The sequence below is a fragment of the Syngnathus scovelli genome, chromosome 4 (assembly GCF_024217435.2).
Source record: "Syngnathus scovelli strain Florida chromosome 4, RoL_Ssco_1.2, whole genome shotgun sequence".
NCBI classification, from domain to species: domain Eukaryota; kingdom Metazoa; phylum Chordata; class Actinopteri; order Syngnathiformes; family Syngnathidae; genus Syngnathus; species Syngnathus scovelli.
Genome location: NC_090850.1, coordinates 17269080 through 17293092, shown reverse-complemented (window position 1 = coordinate 17293092; position 24013 = coordinate 17269080). Strand labels below are relative to the sequence as shown.

Genomic DNA, 24013 nt, shown 5'->3' with positions numbered 1-24013 from the left:
GTCGGCAGGCAAGGTGAAAGTGAAACCTGATCTTCTGCTCAACTTCACTAACAAGCAATATAGCATACTAATGGAGGAAATACTATAAAACAACCTGGACAGGTAATTGTTGTGTACTGTTAACTATTTCAAATCAAATAATCTTTTCTTTTCTGCACATTACAGTGTCTCATTATACAGCATGTAATATGACACAGGTAGGTGTGTGTGTGTGTGTGTGTGTGTGTGTGTGCGTGTGCATGTGTGTGTGTGCGCGTTTCTCTATGCCCTGGCCTGTGTCATTCCTCCTGTAATAAACGCAAGACATGCACGGCAGGGACTGTGTCAAAGTGGCCGTCAGAGTCCGACCATTCAACAAGGTCAGTGTGTTTTCATTCTCTCTTACATTTTCTAGAGTTAGCTTTTTTACTTCTACCGGTACATCACATATCCTGTGGTAATTAAGTTGTCTGTTTCTAAAAGTGCCCTGTGATTGACTGGCAACCAGTCCATCTATAATCAATATAATCTGAAGTCAATGAATGAAGTCATAATTTAGTTCAAGTTCTAGGTACCTGATGGAGAAGTATCGTTTTTCAATCGCCCATTTGGTGGTGTTCACGGTCCTGGTCGACAGAGAGAACGGGATGCAGGCAGCCGCTGCATCATTGCCATGGCAGCGAACTCCATCAGCATCCAGGACCCGCGCGACTCTCAGTGCCGCCGCTCCTTCTGCTTTGACTATGCCTACTGGTCCCACAGTGGTTACATCATTCAGGACCACACTGGCCTCTACCTGCCTGAGGAGGCAAGCGGGCGCTATGCGGACCAGGTAAGCATAGGGGGGCATAACAGAAGCAAATTTAGAAGTACATTATTATTATGTTATAACATAATAAAGGCAGATTCAAAATTAGCACAAAATAGGTATGTAGAAAAGTTTGACTGCATTTTAACATTTGACATGGCATTTTTGTAAAAATGTAATTTGCAAAACTATTGACACGGAAATAAATCACAGATGGCAACGCGCCAACTTAAAAAAAGCCAAAGTATAGTGCGTAAATATTTTTTCCATGTCATCTCCCCCCAGGACTGTGTCTTTCAGGACCTTGGAGAGGGAATACTGGAAAATGCACTCCAGGTACCAAACATCGTTAGGTTCTTATTTTCAAAAGAGACAGTAATAATGTAATTTTGAGCTGTTGGCTGATGTGTGTAGGGTTACAATGCCACTCTGCTGGCTTATGGACAGACAGGCTCTGGGAAGAGTTACTCTATGGTGGGCTACAGGCCCAATAAAGGCCTGGTCCCTAAACTGTGTGAGCGACTGTTTGAAGCCATTAAAGAAAACCAGGAGATGAGACAATGCCAGGTATGTACGTACATGTTATGTTTTTGTGGATGAGGACACTTGTTCTAAATGTCCTCATGTTTGACGTACTCACAGGTCTTCTTCAGTATGTTGGAAATCTACAATGAGCAGGTAAAATAAGTCATGATGTTTCCATGGTAATAATAATCTTCTTTCATCTTTTCTTTATCTTAGTGAATAACCTCGCTCGTCACCTTCACATCTCACCAGGTGGTAGACCTGCTTTCTCGTGGTTCTCGTCCTCCTGGGGGGCTCCGTGTCCGTGAGGAGCAGCACAGGGGCTTCTATGTTGAGGGTCTGCGAACAGTTCCTTGCGATAGTGCAGCACAGGTGGCAAGACACCCCACTGTACAAAAAAATAATAATACTCAAGATGTAATATTCTACAAATGCTGTAGGTAGAGCAGTTGATGGAGCAAGGCACCAGAACCAGAACCACGGCCGCCACGCACATGAACGCAAACAGCAGCCGCTCACACATGCTCATTGTGTTACAGCTCAAACAGGTGACGTCCATTCTTATCTCACAAACCACAAATTACAATATTCATACTTGTCACTAGCAAAGATTTAGTGAGTTACCAACTGTTGTCTTGGTGACAGAAGCCTCATTTGCTCATTAATTAATGAGCCCTTTGTGAACCTCTTGTGAAGATCTTGTCTAAAGAGAGCGTCACCAAACAGTCCAACATTAACCTGGTGGACCTGGCAGGAAGCGAGCGTCAGAGATCGGCGTCGTCCGAGGCCGACCGTCTCAAAGAGGGCACGGCCATCAACTTGAGTCTCACTACTCTGGGCAATGTCATCAGGTACGCGCGGCCTACTCTTTCCGTCATCTATTTTTTGACATACTTCTTCTTGCTTGTAGTGCCCTCGCTGACATGGCGGTGGGGAGGAAGGTGGTGCATGTTCCGTACAGAGATTCGGTTCTCACCAAACTGCTGCAGTCTGCTTTGGGGGGAAACAGCCGCACTGTTATGGTGATGACTGACACACCATCACTGTGTTAATACGTACTCGTAGGTGCGATACATGTTCACGTTATAGATTGCCACACTGAGCCCTGCGGACATCTGCTATGAAGAGTCTCTGTCCACACTACGCTTTGCGGAGAGGTACAATGGAAATATCTTGAAGGAGCTTTTGGGTGCCAGTGATCAACCTCGTTGTTTTAAATTTTTCAACTCAAACATTATTGTGAGTAATATCGTTACCGTTTTGTTTAGGGCAAAGCACATCCAGAACCGCCCTGTGGTGAACGAGCGCCCCACCGAGCGTCTGGTCAAAGAACTCAAAGCTGAGAATGCCAGGCTGATGCAACGGTTGAGTCGACTTGGCCAGGATGGCCGGAGCGCCAATGATGAAACCAGTAAGCCAGCTGGCCTGTTGACTATATTGTGACAGAATTTCATGAGTGGGGTGATTGTGTGTTTGCACGGATGCTCAGAGGAGATCCGTCAGCTGCTGACACACAATGAGCTCCAGATCAGAACCATTCACACTCTGTGGGAGCAACATCTGCAGGAGGCGCTTCGGGACTGGGAGCAACAATATGCCAACATCACACAGGTACTTGCACGCACATACACACACACACACACACACTCACACTTGAAACCCTAATCCTAGTTTTAAACCCTAGTTTGAAACTTTAGTTTTAAACCCTGACCCTAGTTTTAACTGAACTGAATGAAATTTTCCCAAGACTTCACATGCTTTACGCCGACTCCCATTCTTTTTTTAATGTGCATGTTTGTGTGTCAGGAGAGGAGAATGATGCAGATGTATCCTTACATCCTGAACATCAACGAGGACGCTCAGCTGTCCGGTGTGGTTAAGCTGTTCATTCAAGAGGGTCAGTAATATTTTATTCATCACTCTAGCATAGATGCATGAGCAGTATTGACGTCTTTTAATTTTCACCTTTGTGGTTCTTTCAGGTGAGTGGGACATTGGCCTCAGTGAAGGCAGCCTCAGATCCATCACCATCAAGGGTTTAGGGTACAGATGATGCTCTCACCATGGCTCGCATAAAAGACAACAATCGTGTAATACATCGTGCATTTGTGTTTCAGGATTCAACAGCGCCATCTTGTGTTGAAGAACAACCAGCGGCGTGTAACGCTAACCCCGCTGAAGGGTGCCAAGGTGACCATCAATGGAAAAGTGGTTTCTCAGACCACTGAGCTGCAGCACCTGGTGGGTGTCACCACGTACGCTCCCAAACATTTTGTCCATGCGAGGACATAACATTTTTATCGGGTTCCATCCAGGACCGACTCATTCTTGGGTCCAACTGCACTTATCTTTATATCGGTTTCCCGTCTGAGAGAGTCGCTAACGACTGGAGTTACTACGACTATGACTACTTCCTGTCTGAGTTGGCCGCCGCTGAGGGCATCCACATGGGTGAACCAAAAACACTAACAACTGAAAGTTGTTCCTGATTTTGTATTTTGTTTTTTTGAATAAACACTCAGCTAAGGCCATTTATGTTTAGGTGAAAGCAGCTCAGATTCCAGTCAGACGGATCCCAGTTTGCTGGCCGTCTTTTATGACTACATCAAATTGATGCCCCTGGTGGCTGAAGCCAATCAGATGAGCCAGGAACTTAATAAGGTAACAAATAGTTCAAAAAGCAGTTCAGGTAGAATGTAACATGATGCAAGATGACATTTATGAAACTCACATCGATGATGGTCTGCAGGATGTGGAGTTCAAACTGGAGATTAAGAATCTGGTGCTGTCCGACTCAAAAGGACACGACCTGGAGAAAGAGATAGTTTGCAGAGTCACATCTAAGCACACCAAACAGGTTTCCACAAATCTCTCACATCTCATTACAGAATAATTGCCCAGAATCTATAAAGGTGTTTATCATTTTTTTTTATTCTTCCATGCTTAGGTATGGATATGGTCCAAGGCAAAATTTGTAAACCGCAAATTCCTGATGGAAGAACTCTACCAGCAACATCTGGAAGAGATAAAAGGCTGTCATGTAATTTCAAACATGAATCTCTCAAACTTCTTTCTTTTAGCACATTTCCAAGTAGGACTTGAACCTAATGAAATTCTGCCAGACAGGAAAAGGCCTCTCCATTGCTGGCCTCCCCAGAGACAAAGACCCTTTTTGGGATCCAGTAGAGCCGTTGCTCCTGGGCACTGCTCACCTCTGGCTGCAGTCTCTGGCCTTCCGTATTCCCGTGGACGAGCAACTGGAGGTACCGAGGCCGTAGCTCGTCATCATACTGATGACACTAATCATAATGTGTGTGTGTTAGGTGCTTGGGTCCGAAGGTAGTGAGGAGGCCATTCTTCAAGCTAAGCTGATTCCTTGCACCGCTGACGGATTGTACTGGACAACACACTTGCACGACTTCCACTTCAAATCTTCAATCCAACAATCTTGCAGCCTTCAATTTGTATTTCCCACTCGGCAGGCCTCTAGGCGAAGACGACATCCTCATCGACCCGTCTGAGCTGCTCGGCCGGCGTCTTGACGTCCAGCTGGTTGTGGAGCAATGCTTCGGTTTGCGCTGGATCAGGGAGGCTCGCAGTCGAGGCATTCAGATTGGGTCTGCTTGATGACACACAGATGGAGAAATGATAAATGGCCAGATATTACAAGGCTTATTTTTGTGTTTGCATGAATTAGTTTCAGTCTTTTGGACAGCGGCGGTCGTCTGTACACGCCGACTGCTTGGCACAACGTCAACCCTGCGCTGCATCACAAAGTACACTTTGCCTCCCTTCGTGTCTCCCAACAGCTACTCGACTACCTTCAGAGCAGCGCTGTTCTTTTGGAGCTTTGGGGGCTTCAAGGTGTGAGCGTGACAAGGCGACTAAGTCACTCAGGGAAACAAGCAAAAAAAAAAAAAAAAAATTAAGAATTTGTTTTGTATCCAAAAGCAGATCTTTGTAGAACGTTGACATGTATGTAACGGCGAAAATTTGTGTTTGACAGAGGGCTGTGCAGAATTGGTATCATCTGTGGAAGGCGCTCAAGTGAGCACGGAGGGCCTTGTCATCATTGATGAGACTGGCATGGTTAATACTATTGTGAGTCCAATTTTTCATTTGTCTCCACCCCCACGGCCTTGCTGAAATCAGCATTGCAAAGCAAATGTGTTACCATCACATTGAATGCCTGCCGCAGAATGAATCATTAAAAGACTTAGTTTGGTATGAAATGGAAAGTGAATTTAATCATACCGGTAAAACCCGTTTGCACTTCAAACATGGATTTGGGTTTCAAACGAGGGTTTGGGGTTAGCGAGGTTTGGGTTAGGGCTAGGGCTAAGGCTAGGGCTGTGGTAAGGGCTGGGGCTAGGGTTAAGGCTAGGTTTAGGGCTCAGGGCCCTAAATGTGAGCGTAATGATAAAAATATAAAGAAACAGAATAACACATGATTCATACTTACAGCATTCACACAATGAATGGTTGCATGTAACGTGCAGCCTGCAGATTGCTTAGAGATCAACAGTTCACTGAGGAGACTTCAGAGAGACCTTGAAGAACAGAAAAGAGTCAATAACAACCTCATGAAGGAGAATCAACTTTTAAGAGGACAACTCAACGTGACCAATGGTAAAACAATCACACAAATACATACGTCTGTTTCCACAATGTCACATCTCTCCAGTAGGCGGTGACAGTGGGCGGAGTCGCTCGGTTCGGCCAAGTTGTGACGCAGAGTTTGCCCGCTCATTGAAGCAGTTCTACCACAACATGACCTCAGTCAAGGCTCAGCTGCAGAGTCTGCGCAGACACAGGCCCAGCGTACGTCCACATGCACGCTCCTATATGGTCACTTTGAGCAGCTGCCTGTTTTCTGGCAGGAGTCATGTGACCTGATGGGACTCCGCCTCTTCGTGGACGAGCACAGCGGTCTGCTGAAGGACTTCTCCGAACAGCTGGAACAAAGCGTGTCTGCTCTCAAACAAGACGTCGCCGCAATCGTCCGACGTAAGCGGGAACGATCGGGAACTTGGTCTTGACTCGAGGAAACGTTAAGCAGAGTGTGAAATATGAGTACAGAATAAAACTCGTGTTCAAATTGTGTCTGTAACAATACTTTAGATCACTATTTAATTTAATTTGATACTACAGCGTTCAGAGAAACCCTGTCAGACATAACAAATAAGAGACGGAAACTTAAGTAATAAATCACAAGTATGAAAGTCTTAAAGTCCATAAAAAAGTTTATTAGACTGCTTGTAAAAGTAGTTAAAGCAGTTGCAAACTGCAAATAAATTAAAACACAAACAGAATTGAGGTTTTTCATTTTTTTACAATATAAAAGTGAATGCCCACCACATTTGCACACATCACTTGCATCACAATATGACATCTGAAAAACAAATGTTTCAGTACCTCACAGCCTCGGATAAATCAGTTAGGGCTCAGAGAAGAGTTTTTGCTTTTTTTAGTTCATCTGTCCATGTCAGTTAAGTTGTGCTTACAACTTTCAGCGAGACGTCTCATTCCCAAGGTCTGTAAAAACACAGAGGCTTGTTGCAAGTCTTAAACAAGACCAGTGAGAGAGCATTTACAGGCAGGAGAGGCAGAAGGCAAATTTGTTATTGATGAGGATGGAGAATGTTTGTAGTACAAAGTGTGTCGTGTGTGTGTGTTACGTGAAGGGGAAAAGAGGTTTTTGATAGAGCACAAAATGCGGATCACACAGGCGAGATAGGGTCACATGGGGGAAAAGAAAAAAAAAAAAGTCATATTTACATCATGTCGTGAGTCAGACGGGCAAAAGAAACAGACTTCAGCAACTTCAATAATTCAAAGTGTAGTAGTGAAAGCTGTCAACTGCTTGCTCCGTTTTACTGGTGTTAAAAGAAAAGCTTTGTTGTCATATTAACCGTTATATTGGGCTATCTATTTTAAGAGAAAAAAATTAAGATAATTGAGACAATTTGGTTTCCTCCGCTAAGGTATCGGATCGGGACTCGCTCGAGTATTGGCAGATTGTCACAATTAAGTTAATTGTACTTAGGACATCCCTAATTTAGATGGACCTGTATTATTTACTAAGCAGATGCCTCAGTGCAAAAATCAATCAATCAATCAATCAATCTGATTAATAAAACTCAACAGTTTGAATCTTGTCCACTCACACACATCCTGTACAGTACAAAAATAGGTGAGGTAACACACAATGAGGTCCACAGGTTCACATTAGGTCCAAGTACAAATGAAGTTTGCCAACAATCAGTCTGGTACGAGACTTATTTTTAATGTCATTAAGAAATTAGTGGACAAGCTATTGAGGATTGTTAACAGCAAGAATGTGTGTGTGTGTGTGTGTGTGTGTAAATCCAGTCCCAACATGTAAAAAGCCTCTTTCACCCTACTTTGAAGTTGTTAGGCGTTGGTGCCGTCATTGTCGGCAACTTGACCCTCACTGGCCGTCGATCCGTGAGTAATGAGAGTGGGCGGAGCCTCGGTCACGTCCCTCAGGCTTCCATGCGTGGATAGCGGGTGGTCGAGGCGCGGCGTGCTGCCGTGGAAACTGCGCTGCTCCACGCCTCTGTAGACCACCGCGTCGCTCCTGGAATTACAGAAGACAGGAGAGCAGTGACGTCACCGGCCGCTTCTCTTGCGGCGGCGGACGGCTTCCTGTTTTTGGGTGTACCTATCGTCGCGAGTGCGTCGCAGGCTGCCGTGGTAGCTGACTTTGCTGTGGACGCTGCCGGCTTTGCTCCTGGTGGAGGCGGGCTGGGCGGGGTGGCTTTCAAGGGGCTCGTCCAGGTCAGCCAGGTGAGTGGAGGAAGCGTGAGTGGAAGTACCCTAAAAGAGGAGGACAAAAATTTGTCACCATGTTTTACGTCATACCCCACTGATGAGCCTTATATTGATATATACAGTATGGTATTGGTTTAAAAAAAAAAAAAAAAAAAACCTGAGTGGACGTTCCTCTGGACTTCCTGATGATGGGGGTGTTGGGTTCGCGCAGCAGTGACTGGGCCAAGTCGGGCTGCTCTTGTAGCACCTGACGAGATTCATTCACCCCACTACTACATGGAGACATTTGGAAGGTTCTTAATATTAGAGATCATAAACATAAAATTCAAAAGGGAGGCACAAATAAGTAGCCCGGCTTACTCTTTGCGTCTGCGTCCATGCAGGAAGCTGGCCCACTCAAAGCAGGTCTTCTTGCTGGCCACCCAGAAAGCAGAGGGGATTCCCACCACTAACATCATCAAGTATTTTATGAGGAACAAGGCCACGGACGGTCGACTGGTCTGCTCCACCTGAGGAGAGAATAAAACAGAGGCCGGGTTGACAATTTAGAAAGAAATAATAGATGCCAAACTTCATCACTGACAATTGTTGGAGAGAAGCGCTTCTTGACTCTTTGCAGCTGACACTAGGGGGCAGTATGTTAATTGGTCAACTCATTTGTCTTGTGAAGTTGGGTTTTTGTGACTTGGACACTCATGTCACCTAAGCAGATGGAGTAGTCAAATCAAAATTACAAAAATATCGTATGAAAAAGAAGGAAGGGAGAAACTGGGCGTGCTTTACGCTGCAGGATAATTATATTCCCACATTTTGGTGCAAATTAGTTAATTATGTTAATTGTTAGTAAACTCAACCCTCTACGCGCATAAGCAAAAATGTTACCAAAAGTAAATTACAAAAAGTCCACATTTTTCTTTTATACTACATCTTAAAGGAGGGAAAAAGCTCAGAGTTTTGTTAATCATTGTCGTTAGAAAAAAAGGGAACTAACTTAATGAAATGATCCCAAAGCAAACATACCACATTCAGACACTTATTGGCAACACTGTGAGATGAAGATCCAGTGACGCGTAAAAACATTGGAATCCCAGCACGTGCGTAACATAAGCACTTGCACCTGCCGCCACCCTTTTCCAATTACCGCGTCCGTCACAAACTGGCTGACACATCACTTCCTGAAAATAATTAGCGCTTGGTGAAGCTCATATCTGGTAACTAGTGGGCGGAAACGAGGCGAACGTTTGGCATGGATGCTTGATGTCTTCGTACTGATCCCGTTTTGAAAGCCAGTCGCGTCTAAATACACCACTCTTCATAACAACACAAAGACCTTTTAGAGTTGGGGAAGCAGAGCATGACTGACTAAGCCCAGAGCAAAGGCAGCAAGTATGTGAGTGGGAGTAGAGGAGGATGACGACGATGATGATGATGAGGAAGAAGAACCAGTGTGGGAACCAGAGGATACACTGAAAGACAAGAGTCAAAGAAAGACAACACACACTGCCGCTGTTGTTGTGAACTTTGGGCTTGAGCGCATTACCCGGTCTAGTGATGCATACTGTCCACTCCTTAAATACCTGCTCATTCAATAGAACACACATGCGGGCGCACAAACAGTCACCCACCTTGTACGGGCACGGGATGTGATAGCGGCGGCAGTTCTCCTCCATCCAGGTGGTCTCCCACACGCTGCGGTAGGCGTGCTCGTACACGTAGCAGCCGATCACGGTCAGCAAGGGCACCAGGTAGAGAACGGAGAAAACCCCCATTCGGATCATGAACTTGACTAGTTTGGTCTGGTTCTCTTTCTCCAGGGGGATCTCCATGCGCACGCGGTTCAGCGCCACGATGCCCACTAAGAGAAGAGAGATACCCACCTGGCGAGGCGGAGAGACAAATAAATGGAGGCAGGCCAAAAGTCAAGCATACGCTCGGCCATTTGCCGACCTATCATATTGCTTCATGTATCATTTCGTCCACCCACTAATCTTTTATGACTCTCACCCACTCTCTCATCCTCCCACACACAGACACACACTCATTCATCTCCCGAGCGTACTCACCGCCACGTTGAGGCAGAGCGGTGCCAAAACAAACCACCGCAGGGCGTCTATGTCATAGAGCCCTACGAAGCACACGCCGCTGATGCCGTCGCCTTCGATTTTGTTCAGGGCCAAAAGGGCGACGGTGAGGGCCCCCGGAAGCCCCCAGGCCACAGCGTGGAAGAGGAGCGCTTTCTTTTCGATGGCTTCGCTGCCCCATTTAGGCACGGCTGCCAGGAACCATGTGATCGTTAGGATGACCCACCACAAACTGCCAGCCATGGTGAAGAAGTAGAGGATCATGAAAAACAAGGTGCACGCCTGCAGGACGGGGAGAGAAAAAACATCAATCGATCAGACCTGAAGAAATCCACAACCGTAGGACTCTTACTATTTGATTCCTATCTTGTTAATCAACGATTAGTATCATGAGAAATTATCTTTTTTCTTCGCTATGTCATTGTGATTCAAAAATCCTCCACCACTACTCGGGTATTGCTATATGAAAATCCAAAGAAGAGGAAATGGCCGAGCGCGCTCACCTTATTGTGCGAGCCCTGCGTTATAGTCGAAGCTTTGAACTGCGCGTGGTTGACGGAGTTGCACGCCACAGTGTCCTCCAACACGAAGCCCAAAAAGAACACCAGCGACACCATCACGTAACATACAGCGTAGAAGATGATAGGCCGCTCCGGGTACCTGAACCTAATGAGGACAGGGAAAAAAAAAAAAAAAAAAAAGAGAAATCATGTCAAATTTAGAAAGAACGTGTTGTCCTACCCACCTGGTGACATCGATGAGAAAAGTAAGGAAAGTGAACAAGGTTGCAGACAGACAGACAATGGAGGTGACCCCGATGAAGTATCGCGTGAAGGTCACTTCCTGCTGGCTGAAGTACATGGACGGACAGGGAGCGGAGCAGTCTTTCCTGCCCATGAACGAGTAACCCAGCTCCGGTTCCATCTTTAGCTCTCTGGGGCACCAGAAGCCGTAATCCCGCTGGACGCTCATGGGCGATCGGTCGGTGGGCTCGGAGCCTTTCTGTAGGTCCTCTCGGCGAGGGTACGGCTCGTCACAGTCGGGAAACCTGCAGGTGGGCAAGGCAGACAGATCCAGCATGGTTTTTGGGTTGAGATTATCTTTGTTTTAATAACCTGCTGCACTCCATGTCATCTGGCCAGGTGAGTCCAAATATGTCCATTAGTCTCTGACAGTCGTCCTTGGCCCGCCAGCAGAGGGCACGGCACGGCAGGGACACCTGTCCGTACACGATGCACACTGGGGCGTAGAGGGCGCACAGGAACATCCTCAGGTCAGGGCTGCACACCAGGTTTACCACTGGATGGAAAGGCTGTGACGCAGAGACAAAGATGTCACGCACAGGTTTGTGCACCCAAGCTTGCATAAAGCACAAACAGGTCTGAATATATTTGCTCTGCAAATGAAATGGGCTGAAGTGTGATCAGACTTAGTATTCTATTTACATTTAGAAGCTCATGAAAAATGTAGAGCAGCACGCCGATAAGCAAACATCTTTACGATGCAGCAAAGGCAGACGGCGCTTGGGGGAGATTGTTGATTACAGTGGCTTGGACAAACAGCAGCTGCCCTCAGACGACTTTGGCTTCTATTGGCTTGCGACTAGGACCTGACGGAATTTTTTTCAGGCTGACGCCGATATGCGGCAGAAGCAATTTCTGATAACCGATTACTTGGCAGATTAATTTAAAAACAATACAAACTTCATTTTTTTTTTTGTCCGGTAATACTTATGACAAAATATATGAATTATAGGCTAAATAAATAAATAAATAAATAAATAAATACATAAATGTTGTATGGGGAAGGGGTGCTTGGATGTTATCTTTATATAGTGTGATGTGGTATTGTGTGTGAGGAGAAAAAAAAAAAAAAAACGCAAAATCCTGAAAAAATACAAATCTGACTATTTTTGCCAAATTAAAAAGAACCTAAAAGCAATAGCTAACCATTGATCGGTCAGACTTGGAACTGTGAGCGAGATAAATTTGAGGTTGCGTTCAAGGTCCCATGAATGGGTGAACAAAACAGAACGCCTGCTGGGATGCAACATTGCTGTGTGTATAAAGTATATTTGATAAAAACAGTGCACTTTCATTGACCGACAACAAAAGCGCCCGCACGCGCTTCCAGGGTACAAGTGCGCTCGTGCAAAGACTCATCCATGTGTGATTGTGAACGTCTTTTGTGTGTGTTTGTTTGCGCACTCAGGCTTTGTGTGTATGTTTTGATCGTTCTCAATTGCCGTGTTCCAGATCTGCACATGTTCCACCAGTAAATGGGTGCAGCGGTGCGTTATCGGCGTGACATAGTTTTTGGGCTCATGCAACACGACTGCGTGTGGGCACGACTACGCTCATCTTCACTCAATAATTTACACGTCTGCAATCCTTGAGCATGTACACGACGTGTTGTAGGAACATACGGAACCTTAAGCGCATGAGTTTTCAGACAAGGTTGAATTTGACAAGATTTCAATGCAATACAACATATGACATACATGAGGTCTGTACTTTGCTTAGGCAAGAAAAAGTTGGAAACGTTCAAAACAGTACACACTTGTGAAAATCAACTCAACTGATCATTTTTGTTTCCTAGCATATGATGCAAATTATTTTCACTGAGATGTATCCGAGCCCGTCTGTCCGTGCATGTCGACGTTGAGCCTCAGGCAACACTTAACGGTTTGTACATCAGTGCGTTTTACTGGCTGAAGGGAGAGGACCTTTGTTCATCTCTGCTCATCTTAACTCAAGCAGCGAAAATGTGTGTGACTTCCATTTTGTGTGTCCTCATTCTGCCCGTTTTGTATTACAGCTCTCGAAACGGGATTGCAGTCTGTCCGGCTGATCGTGTTGTGCGGCCTCCAAGTGCGCAAGGATTGCGTGCATACACAGGTCAATGCTTGAAGCGGAAAGTGAGGGCAATTAACCTCTTTGGGGTGGGGCTCCACTAAAAAAATGAATCGTCAGACATTTTGACGCAAGCTGCTGATGGAAGAACCGAGAATGTAAAAGACATAAAATCCCTTAAACGTAGCCTGAGGGAGAGTACGTGATGAAAAGATGAGGAAGGGGATAGCGAGAAAAGGATCACATAAATCTATTCCGGCAGCCTCCTTTGATCGAGGCTTCTAAACTGCTTGTCTGTTTCTGCCCTCCTGTGTCAAGGCGCTAACATGACTGAAATTAAACTGGAGCTCAACACGGGCCTCTATTTTATGTTCACGCCTATATTTGGATGGATCAATTTAGTGTTCCCTATTAGAAGTACGACACAAGGAGGTGAAAGATGAATACATTTGCATATTTATTCGGTTCTAGCCAACTAGCTGTCCAACAGTATTTTTAGTAGCACTCGACTGGACAATGAACATTAGTCGCTTACCACTTAGTCACTGCTCCATTAAATCAAAGAGGTACGTATAATAATAATGTTATCAGTAAAACCAAGAGCGATATGTCATTTCCTAATTTTGTGCTTGTATCAGGGGGTGAATTATAGATAAAGCTAACCAATGAATTAGGAAAAATAAAGCACTAGAAACAAAATGTGTGTATGTGTGTGTGGGTGGGTGAGGGGCAAGTGTGAGCGTTTAGAATGAGAAGCAGTTTTTTTTTTTTTTGACAAAAAATGAGAAAAAGCCCCTGACTGCTTCAACTCCTGTTCAATGGAAGGATTACGTTCCTTTTTCTTTACTCCTGCGCTCCACAATATTCAGGGGGAGGAACCCCCAGAGGAAGGAAAAAAACAACCTAAAAATGAAAAGAAAGAAAGCCAGAGAATGACATGGGCACATAATTAAAAGTCGAATAGCGAAATCCAGGGGAGAGATGCCAGTTAAGTGATTAGAAGTGTAGTGAAGAAAATGCCAGCAGCTATTTTTCGCTAACAAACACATAACAGTCGAGTTTCTCTGCTTTATTTTCCCCTCTTGTCAATATTTTTAAGCACCTTCTACTAACATCATCTCCACGGTAGCGAAAAGAGGAATGCTGTATCGACTCAAAACAAGAGATCTTATGAGTTGTTTCACATTTATGTACTTGAACAGTTTGTTCAGCCCGAGGGACTATTATTGGGACTAAGTGCGCGATGAGGGGTTGTTGTCGAAAATTCAATCTGTCAGCACAGTACAAATGCAAGTACACAAGTCAAGTGTAAAAAAGAAAAGAAAGGACGGAAGGGGGGATCAGGGAGAAGGGCAGAGTGACAAAACAGGCAAAAAAAAAAGGAAACTAAAGTGGACTGGGGAAGAAAAGTGGTGGTTTCCCAGTAGATTAGGGAGTCAAATGGATTGGAAAAGGTGTTCAGAGTGTGAGAATGATATACACACACATTTTCGAAAAGCTGCCGGCAGCTTGGTGGTGCGGCCAAATCAAGAAGAGAGACGATTGGTTTGAAGCCCTCAAAGAAACAAATCCTGATTTGGCAGCAAAATAAAAATGTCTATCTGATCATTTTATCTGCGGAGAAGAAGCTTCACTTTTTGCTCAAGTGTTTATGTTGTGCATTTGTCCATGTTAAGAGCCATTGATTGCATTTTGGGAAGATCCATTTAAACGTTAGTTTGGGAAATTTGAAATGTAATCCCTTAAAGGCACTAAACGCAAAGTGCATATTTTGGAGGAGAATGTGAGCTTTTTGCTGCTAAACCTCAGCAGAGACCATCTGGATTCCCCCCCCCCCCCCTTTTTTTTTTTTTTTTAACAAGTCAGGGACTCACACTGTGAGTGGGGCGAGAAATCTGTCAGTGGGGCCCTGCGGCCCGGCCCAAATGGTCTCAGAACACACCTCACTTTGCGTCGCTGCATCATTCTGGATGACGGTTCACTTGCTTTTAGCGCCTCGGCACTCCTTTTGGGAGGGATTCAAAAAAACTTGGCTTCACCTCACCTTTCGCCGACATTTCAGATATTTTACTTCTTACCTAACAATTTTGCACATCGTTAACGCATCAGTGCATGACAATTATGACGGTCTGAATTATTCCATTTGACGTGTAACAATTGCGGCCTCTTGGGTCTACCGCAATATTTATCCAGGCCTTGTGGTTAATCAGGGACGAAAAATTACAAGCTACTCAAAGTTGCCTTCTCAATGACGGTCTGTAGACACGGTGCCGACTGAGAACAGACAAACTGAGGCTGTCGAGATACTTGCCGCACTAATCACTGAAAAGAGAGTTAGCAAAGAAGCAGCCTCCTCTCGCACTGTCTGCTTTTCATTCATTTGTTCCCTTATCCGTGTCCATCCAGCCTTCAGTAAGGGGGACCGGACAAAGCTGACAATGGCATTCCCCCTCACGTTCATTTCCCCTCCTCCTCCTCTGGTACCTCCATCTTTTTTCTCTCTCTCTCTCTTTATTCATCTCGTCTTTTGCTTGCCTCCCATTTACCCCTGCAATTATTCTAGCTCGGCACTTATCCACATCCTTCACATGTCTCTTTCATTAACTTTGCCTCTCTGTTTGGTGGATTTACAAATATTGCTTTAAGGTCTTTATGTAGCAGGCTCAATCATTTTGTATGGCGGCAAATGTCACATTGGTGGAAATTGCATTGCAGGTCTTCCGATTTGTCGTATTCTTACTGTTTACATCAACTGAAATTGTTCAAATTATGACTCTGGTTTCCCTCATGTGAGCATTTCATTTCATTTGGGCATGCAGTCATTATCCGCTTCCTTTCCGCTCCCCTCCCTGCATGTGTGCCTTCTTCCATTCCTGCCCTTCCTTCTCTGCCTATTTAACTGCCATGGCAACAGGTGATGTGGCAGCTCCAGCAGGCCCTTGTGTCTTGGAGGATAAGGGGGGGAGAAAGGACGAACATGCGCACAGCCCCGAAGATGTAGTAGAGCAGTGACGTTGAAAATGGAGATGAATGTGTTAGCGCCCACGCACATCCCGCCACAATACAAGTTGCCTCAGTGAGCTCATCTGCTGATAAATCGACATTTTGTCTTTGGGAGAGGAGGACAGAAAGTGTTGAGTGGCATTACCAGTAGGAATAATTTACTTTGTTGACATTTATTTGTAACGCTGGCTTCTATTAAGGGCTGTTGTTGCAGACTTTTTTTTTTTTTTTTTTTAAACAATATTCAGTTCCTTTTAGATATTGATTTTGAGTGTGTGACTATTACTATACTATGGGGGAAATATTTTAGGGGTGGTATGATCTTAAAATATTTTTTTCATAAAAATCCAATTTTCAATTGAAATAGAGTGTGATGAAAAGAAATTATAATTTTCGTACCCTCCCTTGTGGAATTTTGTTTATTTCTTCTGACCACAAAAGGCTTTCAAACTTAGTTTTTTTGGTGCAAGCATCACTTTTCATTTTTGTCATACTGAAAACAATGTAAAAATATTTCCACTCAAAAAAAAATCCCCATAAAAAAAATCAAAAATAAAATAAAAAGATCCAAGATTATATGGCGCGACTGCAGGGAAGTATTATGGAGCACGTCCCAAGATGCAGAACTCAAGTCCAGTTGCCTTTTGTTGGCTGACTGGTTTTGTGTGAGAAAATGACAGAGTGGATGCTAGTTTGAGTCTGGGCTTACCTGTAAGGGTTAAACATCTCTCACCAGTGGACCCACTGGCACGCATGCACAGCCACACTCACAGTTATTTTCCAGTCCGGGTCACGGGTTCAGATTAAGTCCATAAGACATGGCTAAGCTATATTTATGTGTTTAACCAAAGCTGAACACTGCAGGACTGCACTTACAGTAGATTCAAGCAGACAACAGCACAGAAGCCATTAAGGATCAAAGCATACAGATTTTGCTCCAAAATATGATAACTGGTCATCATAATAAGTGTATAATGAGCACAACCAGTAACAGTGGCAGCTAGGCACTCAATTTAAAGAATTTATTCCAATGTAATTGGATTGAAATAACAGTTATGTTTTATGGAGGAACGGCTATTCAATTGGAATGATGGGAATTTCCCAATCCCTCAGGGAAACAATGCACATTCATAAATGTAACATGAGATACTGACTAGTTGAAATTGTTGGTATCCTCTTGCGCAAGGTATGTGTCAGTGTAATGCTTGTACGTACAGTATGCGAGATTCCAGAAAGTCCACACACACATTGCAAAGCAGTAATTGACAGCGGGCTTCGGCGAGCGGCGGAACGGTGTTCCAGCCGTGAAAAAGCTCAACAATGCGTCCCTAAATCTCGCTTAACTTGCCATTGTGGAGCCGGATAAGCGGCAGTGGCAGCTATGCCGATGGGAACAGTCTGCCAAAAAAGCAGCACCAGGCAGCGCCTTTGTTCCAGGCATAAATAAATGATTGCTTCATTTGGGCTGGCAGCTTCAATAGACTCTGTGAGAATGAGCATGATAATCAAGAGTTCAACGGGAATAAACAGGAACATTTAAACGAGATGAGGACCTGTCTGTCCCTGCCTCGGTGAATAGCACGCCTCTTCAGATGTACCCGGCGCGCACACACACCACAAGAAAACGACTCACACTTTTTTTTCTCCAGCTCGATTCTTTGGCACACAATGGGATAAAAGACACAGCAGACCACACTTCAGCACAACAAGTCGTGAACTCTCTCACACAAGCTCTCTGTCTATTGCGGGGACCTCGTGGCCCCGGGGTGGCCCTTCTTAAGCCCAGCAAGTTGGATTTTGAAGGACAGGCTCCACGCTGGGGGAAAGACAAACAGCGGAGACAGTAGGCCTTGGAAAAACTTTACACAACCTGTCACTCTGCCACCGTTTTCTCCTTAAATTCACTTTCGGGTCCAACGTTGTCCTTTTCCCCTTACAAATCTTTTCAGACTTTTGTAATACTTAAACAACGGACGCTTTTCTATTCAGCGACGGTGCACACTCACAGAATACCTTCGTTTATGCTATAAACTTGAAATAAATATTTGATTTTCTAAATTGCTCAAAGTATTACTTTGAGAAAAATCTGATCCCTTGAGCCCTTGAGCGGAGTTAATGGTCATGGGTGGTCCTGTGGGATCAGAAAAGCTCTGAAGTGTCTTTTAACACTCATTTACTGCATAACTGACCCCTTGTCAATCATCTATTTGTATCTTTTTTATATACATATAGTTAGGTTGTTATATATTATAGTTGGGTTGAGAACTGTCAATTTAAAGTGCAATAGAACGAGCACCTGCTCAGTTCAATTGTCCTAATGGGGCATCATATTCTTTCAAACCACATTAGCATGCCATTACTGTCAAATGGATACTTGTGCATAATGGAACCAGAAACCACCTCAAGGAAAGGATGTCTGTCTGCAGAGGCATACAATGAGGTGTCAAGATTGGATTTCTATTAAAAAATGAAACTTGGGAGAACATAATTTCTTAGTATGTGTCAGTATTTCCGAGTGCTAACAAGCTCTCGTATAAAGACAGGATAAAGACCTTTTAAGACCTTTTGTTAAAGCTCCATTAGAGTGACCTAACAACTACGACATGAAAGTAGGGAATTAGTTTCATAATGTATGCTCAGAAAGGATTGCATTTTACTTTCACTCACAGCGACTCCGCTATCCATGTTGCACCAAACCAAAGTGCAGGACAAACCCAATGCAACAACCACCAAATAAAAGGTTAAAGACAGCTAATTCAGCATCGTTTATAAAATCAAAAATCTGTTTTTTATATTTCTGGTAAAGATAAAACACCAGTATGTGGAAGCTTTTTGTTTTATCATACTTTTGGGGTGGTGACAAAATTTATTTCAATTTAAGAAATAATCCAAATATCACAGACTACCCATAAAATACTACTCTCTCTGCATAAATCAATCCATCTAAATCTCCAGCGTACAAAGTACACGGCCTTGTAATATTGTCCCAACCTACGGCCGATCTACTGGGAACCATAAAATACCATGGCAGATGGACGGATTGACCGTGGTGACGTATTCCCAAAGACAGAATTTCCCCATTTGCACAGCCAGCCGCCATTACAGAGGCACTTAGCTTAAAGTCTTTCACACCCTTTAGCTCAGGTTTTAAGACTATTGTGGCAGATTGGCTGGTAAAAATCAATGTCGTCATTGTGGAAGTGAGCAAGAGATTAGCAGCTAGTTAGCAGTAGTGAAGGACGGCAGCTGGCACCATTAACCTCCCCGCCTCTCACACTCACACATGCACACAGGAAATACAGTTAGGTCGTCAGTGAAACACAAAAGCGCTGCTCCGCAAAACAAGTTGCATGAATGCTAAATTCATGTGGTCTTAACATTTTAGATTGAGAAATTATCTATTTCAACACTGTGATTTAATATGTATTGTTTACAATTCATGCACTGAATAGTTGTGGTGAAATTATTGGACATTATTGAAACATGGTAGGAGAATAATGTGACATACTCCGTTATTTTTTTTTACCAGGAGGTGAACGTACAAGCATGGCGGCACAAAAATAATCCATCATCGCATCCACAAAGTGACTGTAGCTGCCATCAGTTGCCTCGGTTCCGAAAAAAAAAAAAAAAAAGACTTTGCGAATCAGGCTCTTAAATTCCTTGCCATTTTTACCACATGGCGCTCGTGAATTCACGACAATACATTGTGACAAAGCATTGTCCTGCAGTTGTTTACGCACACGCTGTAGTTCAACAAAACAGGAGTCCAATAACACAAGGTCACCACAAATCAAAATCAAGTAGAGCCAAACCATTCTGAGCCATGTTAAATGGGTGTTTGTTAACGCAACACATTAGCTGTTGTGTTACTCGGATTGGCGTTACTGAATTTCTCCCAGTAGGACTACTCGAGCCTCTGGTCTGAACAGAGGAATGCTCGCAGGGTTCAAGTTGCGGCTCGGCCATTTCCAGAGCGCCGTCTTTCTATGGCTGGAGGGCCACGCAGAGTGTCTGTTACAAAGATACGTCGTCTCGTCATGTGGGTCAAAGGGAGTTCATTAACAGATGCTCTTCACAGACTTCAGTCAGCCATGTTTGGACATGCCATTGGGGAATTAGCCAGGCTGTGTTAATTTACTGAGTGAAGTCTTTGACAAAGTGAACAAACAACGCATGAAATACAGCAGTACGCAATACCAAAGACTCCAGATTTAGTGACCTCCTCAACCTCAACTGAAGCCAGCGGGACCAACATGAAGACTCCAACACTGTAATACAGTCTCTAGTCTCAAGAGAAAGATTTTTTTTTTGTAAATAAATCCTTCCTGCACAAACAGTAATTAGTCACTATTAATCAGCCACACCTCCATCTACACCTTTCGTCTCCGGGGACTAACAAAGAAATAAGAAAAGGTGGCGTAATATGATATAGATGGATCGTGCACGCAGAGTCTCAGCTCTCACAACACCAAACATTTGGTTAGTTACGTGACCGTCCTCAATGCAAGAAGAACCATTAGTTTTCGGTGACTGCACGCATTCATCCGTGTGTGTCTCCGGCGAGGGTAACATGTAGCTGGAAGACACAAGCGTAACATGACGAGGGCAGATCAGATGCTCTTAACGCTTTGATATTCAATGCCTGACTACAAGTACCTGTACAGCGTGCGCACCTTCCATATATCTATCCTGTTGCAGACATTGTGCTAACTGTTTCAGTGTGGGGAAACATGCTAAAACGCAATCTGGTAGCAAAGGGTCTTATTTGAAAAGCCATTTTTTTAAAATTTGAGTATACGTGGGTATTCTTAACCAACGAAGTGTTATGGAATTTTTTTCTTGGCATGAACCTTCAATTTGAAAACATTTTTTTTTCCAGACATGCACAAGTTTGTAATAATTTTAAATATGCTTTTTTATATCTGCAATTACAGTCTCCAAAATTCAGTTGTCATAAAAAAAAAACATGGCCTACGCTGTTTCTCCACAATTTTAATTGAATTTGGTCCAGGTTAAATATCATTTACCTTATTGTCTAAATACAGTCAAGTGATCCGACTTCATTTTCTTTTTTATTATTATTATTTCATTTTTTAATGTGATAAGAAATGAAAACCAGTTATAACATTTCATGAGTAATTTGGGCAATTATTCATGATACTTTATATGTGCACACATTTTTAAGAATACACAATTCCTACTAAATTTGGACGATTTGTCCAGACGGACGGACAGACAGACACCCTTCTTTGCAGGACTGTGTGCAACATATATTTTCTAATGCTATTGTTGTAGTCAGCAATGTAACAACGATCTGTACGGATAAATCCTCAGCCTTTTCTTGCTGTGCAAAGCATCTTTGTTTTCTCTAAGTATGAATGGTGGATGATTTAATAACATTTTCAGAGGACATTACAATGCTTCATGACACAGATCAATACAGAGATGAAAACCAAACACGGCCGTTCCGGGCGAACCCACCAATTTGTCGACTATGAATTGGTTGTGGCTGCATTGTTGAGTCGACCCCCCCCCCCCTCTCCCAAACACATGCGTAATCACATTTGAGCTCTTGAGCTCTTTTGTTTCCCTTTCGCAGGTGCGTAACCCGACAACGTGCAACATTGCAGGCTGTTGCTTTACAGTTTTCAACAAACCTACTCATATGCTGTAATTACACCCGCCGCCCCCCGAATACCCTGCGGCGGCTATCCAATTTCACACAAGCATACAATGCACGTACGTACCTCCATGGCGAGCGCGGCTGTCTGCTGGTCGTAGTGGTTGAGCAAGTTGGGCATGAAGGTGGCGTTGTAAGGCAGATCCTGGCACATTCGCAGTTTGATGGGCTCACAGCTGAACTCATTGTGGCTCTCGATGACCTCCATGTGTATGGTCCCCGCCGGGGGTGCCATGAATAAGAGGAGCAGGAAAAGTGGGATGGGGAAACGTGGAAAACAGGCAGTCTGTCTGCAGGACATGGGTGACGTCTTGTGGTCTGGGATACATTCTTTTTGAAATGATTCCTGCATCGTTATACGGCAGAGAGGCCAGACTATCATCAACTATCGCCTTGAGCGTCGCTGATAATTGGTTTAAGGCTTCTTCGCATTGGAGGCAACCAAGTCCACACTCGGTGGGGATTTAAAAAGCAGAATCCCACCTCTTAATAAGAGGCACATTATGGAGGAAGATGGAGGCCCCACTGATTGGCGCACCAAGACAAAGCAGCAGGAAAGAAGCCGCCTCTTGTTCTTCACTATTTACTTTCAGCCTTCAGACTGCGCCGACGCTTGCTACTGGCTTGCAGAGCATCTTGCGGCATTCTCCACCTCCTGGTTTATTCCATGGTGACAGCGAGGGAGAGAAAACAGCTCCTCTGGGTTCTCAGTGCCTCTTTTGTCTGGTCACCCTCGCCTCCGGCAAAATCTCAACAAAACACACAAGGCCATGATATCCATTGCTTCCTCCTCCTCCACCTTGGAATGATTTTTCTCTATCTTCAAGGTCTCTCGCATTCTGGCTTCTTCAAGGAGGTTCTGCAGGTTTAGAAGCGCGCACACACATGCGCACACAATTAGAGGAAGGCTCAATGATCAAACAAGCTGAATGGGCTTTGTGTCAGGTTGCAGTGTCCTTGTCAATATCAGGGCTGAACAAGTAATCAAATTCAAATCGACATTGCAATGTAGAAGAATGCAATTTTTAAATGACAAAGGCTGCAATCTGGGAAAAAAAAATCTTCATGTATATAGGATTCATATTTATGTATATTGCATTTATTCTAAGTTTGGTGCTTGAGTGCAGTCCATGTGCTTTTATAACATTGTTTCATAAAACATGAAAAGTTAAAGGGATAAAGTCTGGCTTTGTTTAGATTATTGATGAAGCCCAATTTATGGACTCTTTGATGTACACGTTATGTTTGTGACTGCAGAATATATCGAAAATATAGTCATCATGATATGGGATGCATCATAATTTATTGCATGGTTTAAAAAAATCATGGGAAGAGGAACGTGCAAAAAATAATCACTTATTAAACCCCAATCAATAATATACAAACACCGATTTAGAACACAAAATGAAATCTGGCAGGTTTCGTGTAATTTTCTTCACAGGCTTTCATGTTTGAGGTTGGCCAGGCGACACTACGGCTCGCTGTGGCTCGGTTTGAAACATTTTATTTTTAATTTTAGCAATGCCATAATTCTGCAACGCTTACGGACCGTGTTGTTAATTAGAGGGTACCAGAGCCAAGCAGGCTTCCGTAGACCTTCATGCGCGAAACAACTTGTCCAGATAGTTAGCTACCTTTATGCTAATGACAAGAACACCTTTGCAAAAGCGCTACCCGTCCTGCTCGTACCTGCGCTCACATTCAATCGCTCAACGTGTCTTGTTCGAAAAGGCGAACGATCGCACTCGGTTCCTGGATGGTTTGACCAGCCATGCACGCTCTCTGTGTGCAAGCACATCAATCATAAGGGGTGGCTGTCGCGTGAACGTGTCATCGTCGCGCATAAAACCATTTCAAAAGGCGTTTGCGAAGTCAAAGTTGACGGAAATAAATTGATACCAGACGCACTTTACCTGGCAATAGCGGGGCTTAGAGAGCGGTCCGGGTGTTCCAGTGGATCTGTTCAATGCGGCGCTCCAGTCGTTGTCCGCCGCTGTTTGCCTGCCTGGCTGCAGCGCGTGCAGCGAGTGCGCGCAATCAACGTGAGCGCGCACGCCCCCCACTGTAGTGGACACAAGCCGAGAGGTCGACTGGACTAATAGGTTTTTGCGCATCATTCGTTGATGACTATTTTGTTTAATCAATATTAAATATGGTGGAGTGTTACAGTGGCAGACCGTCAGGGTCAGCAAAGACTAAAGGCTAAAAGCAAAATGTTACAACCTAAAATCTAATATTTGTTGCATCTCCAACAGTCTATATGCTCCAAACTGTAGCTTTCATCATG

The 24013-nt window shown here is 44.1% G+C and overlaps 2 protein-coding genes and 1 long non-coding RNA gene across 4 annotated transcripts; 1 reads left to right on the top strand and 2 right to left on the bottom strand.

The window, feature by feature from the left end:
* The first annotated feature begins 226 nt into the window (after positions 1-226).
* kif28 (kinesin family member 28) lies at positions 227-6351 on the top strand. 2 transcript variants are annotated; one of them, XM_049719018.2, is made up of 27 exons: positions 227-359; positions 617-811; positions 1073-1123; positions 1202-1354; positions 1430-1465; positions 1565-1684; positions 1753-1860; positions 2009-2163; positions 2223-2334; positions 2402-2469; positions 2581-2723; positions 2802-2923; positions 3119-3209; positions 3295-3355; positions 3430-3553; positions 3628-3763; positions 3855-3973; positions 4062-4169; positions 4260-4352; positions 4435-4575; positions 4636-4706; positions 4795-4929; positions 5010-5176; positions 5319-5413; positions 5812-5941; positions 6000-6133; positions 6193-6351. In XM_049719018.2, exons 1-27 carry the CDS (start codon positions 306-308, stop codon positions 6349-6351), a joined length of 3081 nt encoding a protein of 1026 aa, XP_049574975.1. In that variant the 5' UTR covers positions 227-305. The 2 variants fall into 2 exon arrangements, with proteins under 2 accessions (XP_049574975.1, XP_049574973.1); XM_049719016.2 differs by having other exon boundaries at positions 5997-6133.
* LOC125967718 (uncharacterized) lies at positions 4222-6096 on the bottom strand. Its single transcript, XR_007480874.2, has 3 exons — positions 5967-6096; positions 5775-5862; positions 4222-4931 (listed from the first exon to the last, which is right to left on the bottom strand). It is a non-coding gene; the product is annotated as an uncharacterized lncRNA (long non-coding RNA).
* Positions 6352-6537: 186 nt separating the features above from the next.
* Positions 6538-23794, bottom strand: fzd3b (frizzled class receptor 3b). The gene is made up of 11 exons (XM_049719094.2): positions 23640-23794; positions 21794-22585; positions 11304-11500; positions 10934-11236; positions 10692-10854; positions 10171-10470; positions 9733-9984; positions 8468-8616; positions 8265-8379; positions 7998-8152; positions 6538-7913 (listed from the first exon to the last, which is right to left on the bottom strand). Exons 2-11 carry the CDS (start codon positions 22106-22108, stop codon positions 7727-7729), a joined length of 2136 nt encoding a protein of 711 aa, XP_049575051.1. The 5' UTR covers positions 22109-22585; positions 23640-23794; the 3' UTR covers positions 6538-7726.
* Positions 23795-24013: the final 219 nt, after the last annotated feature.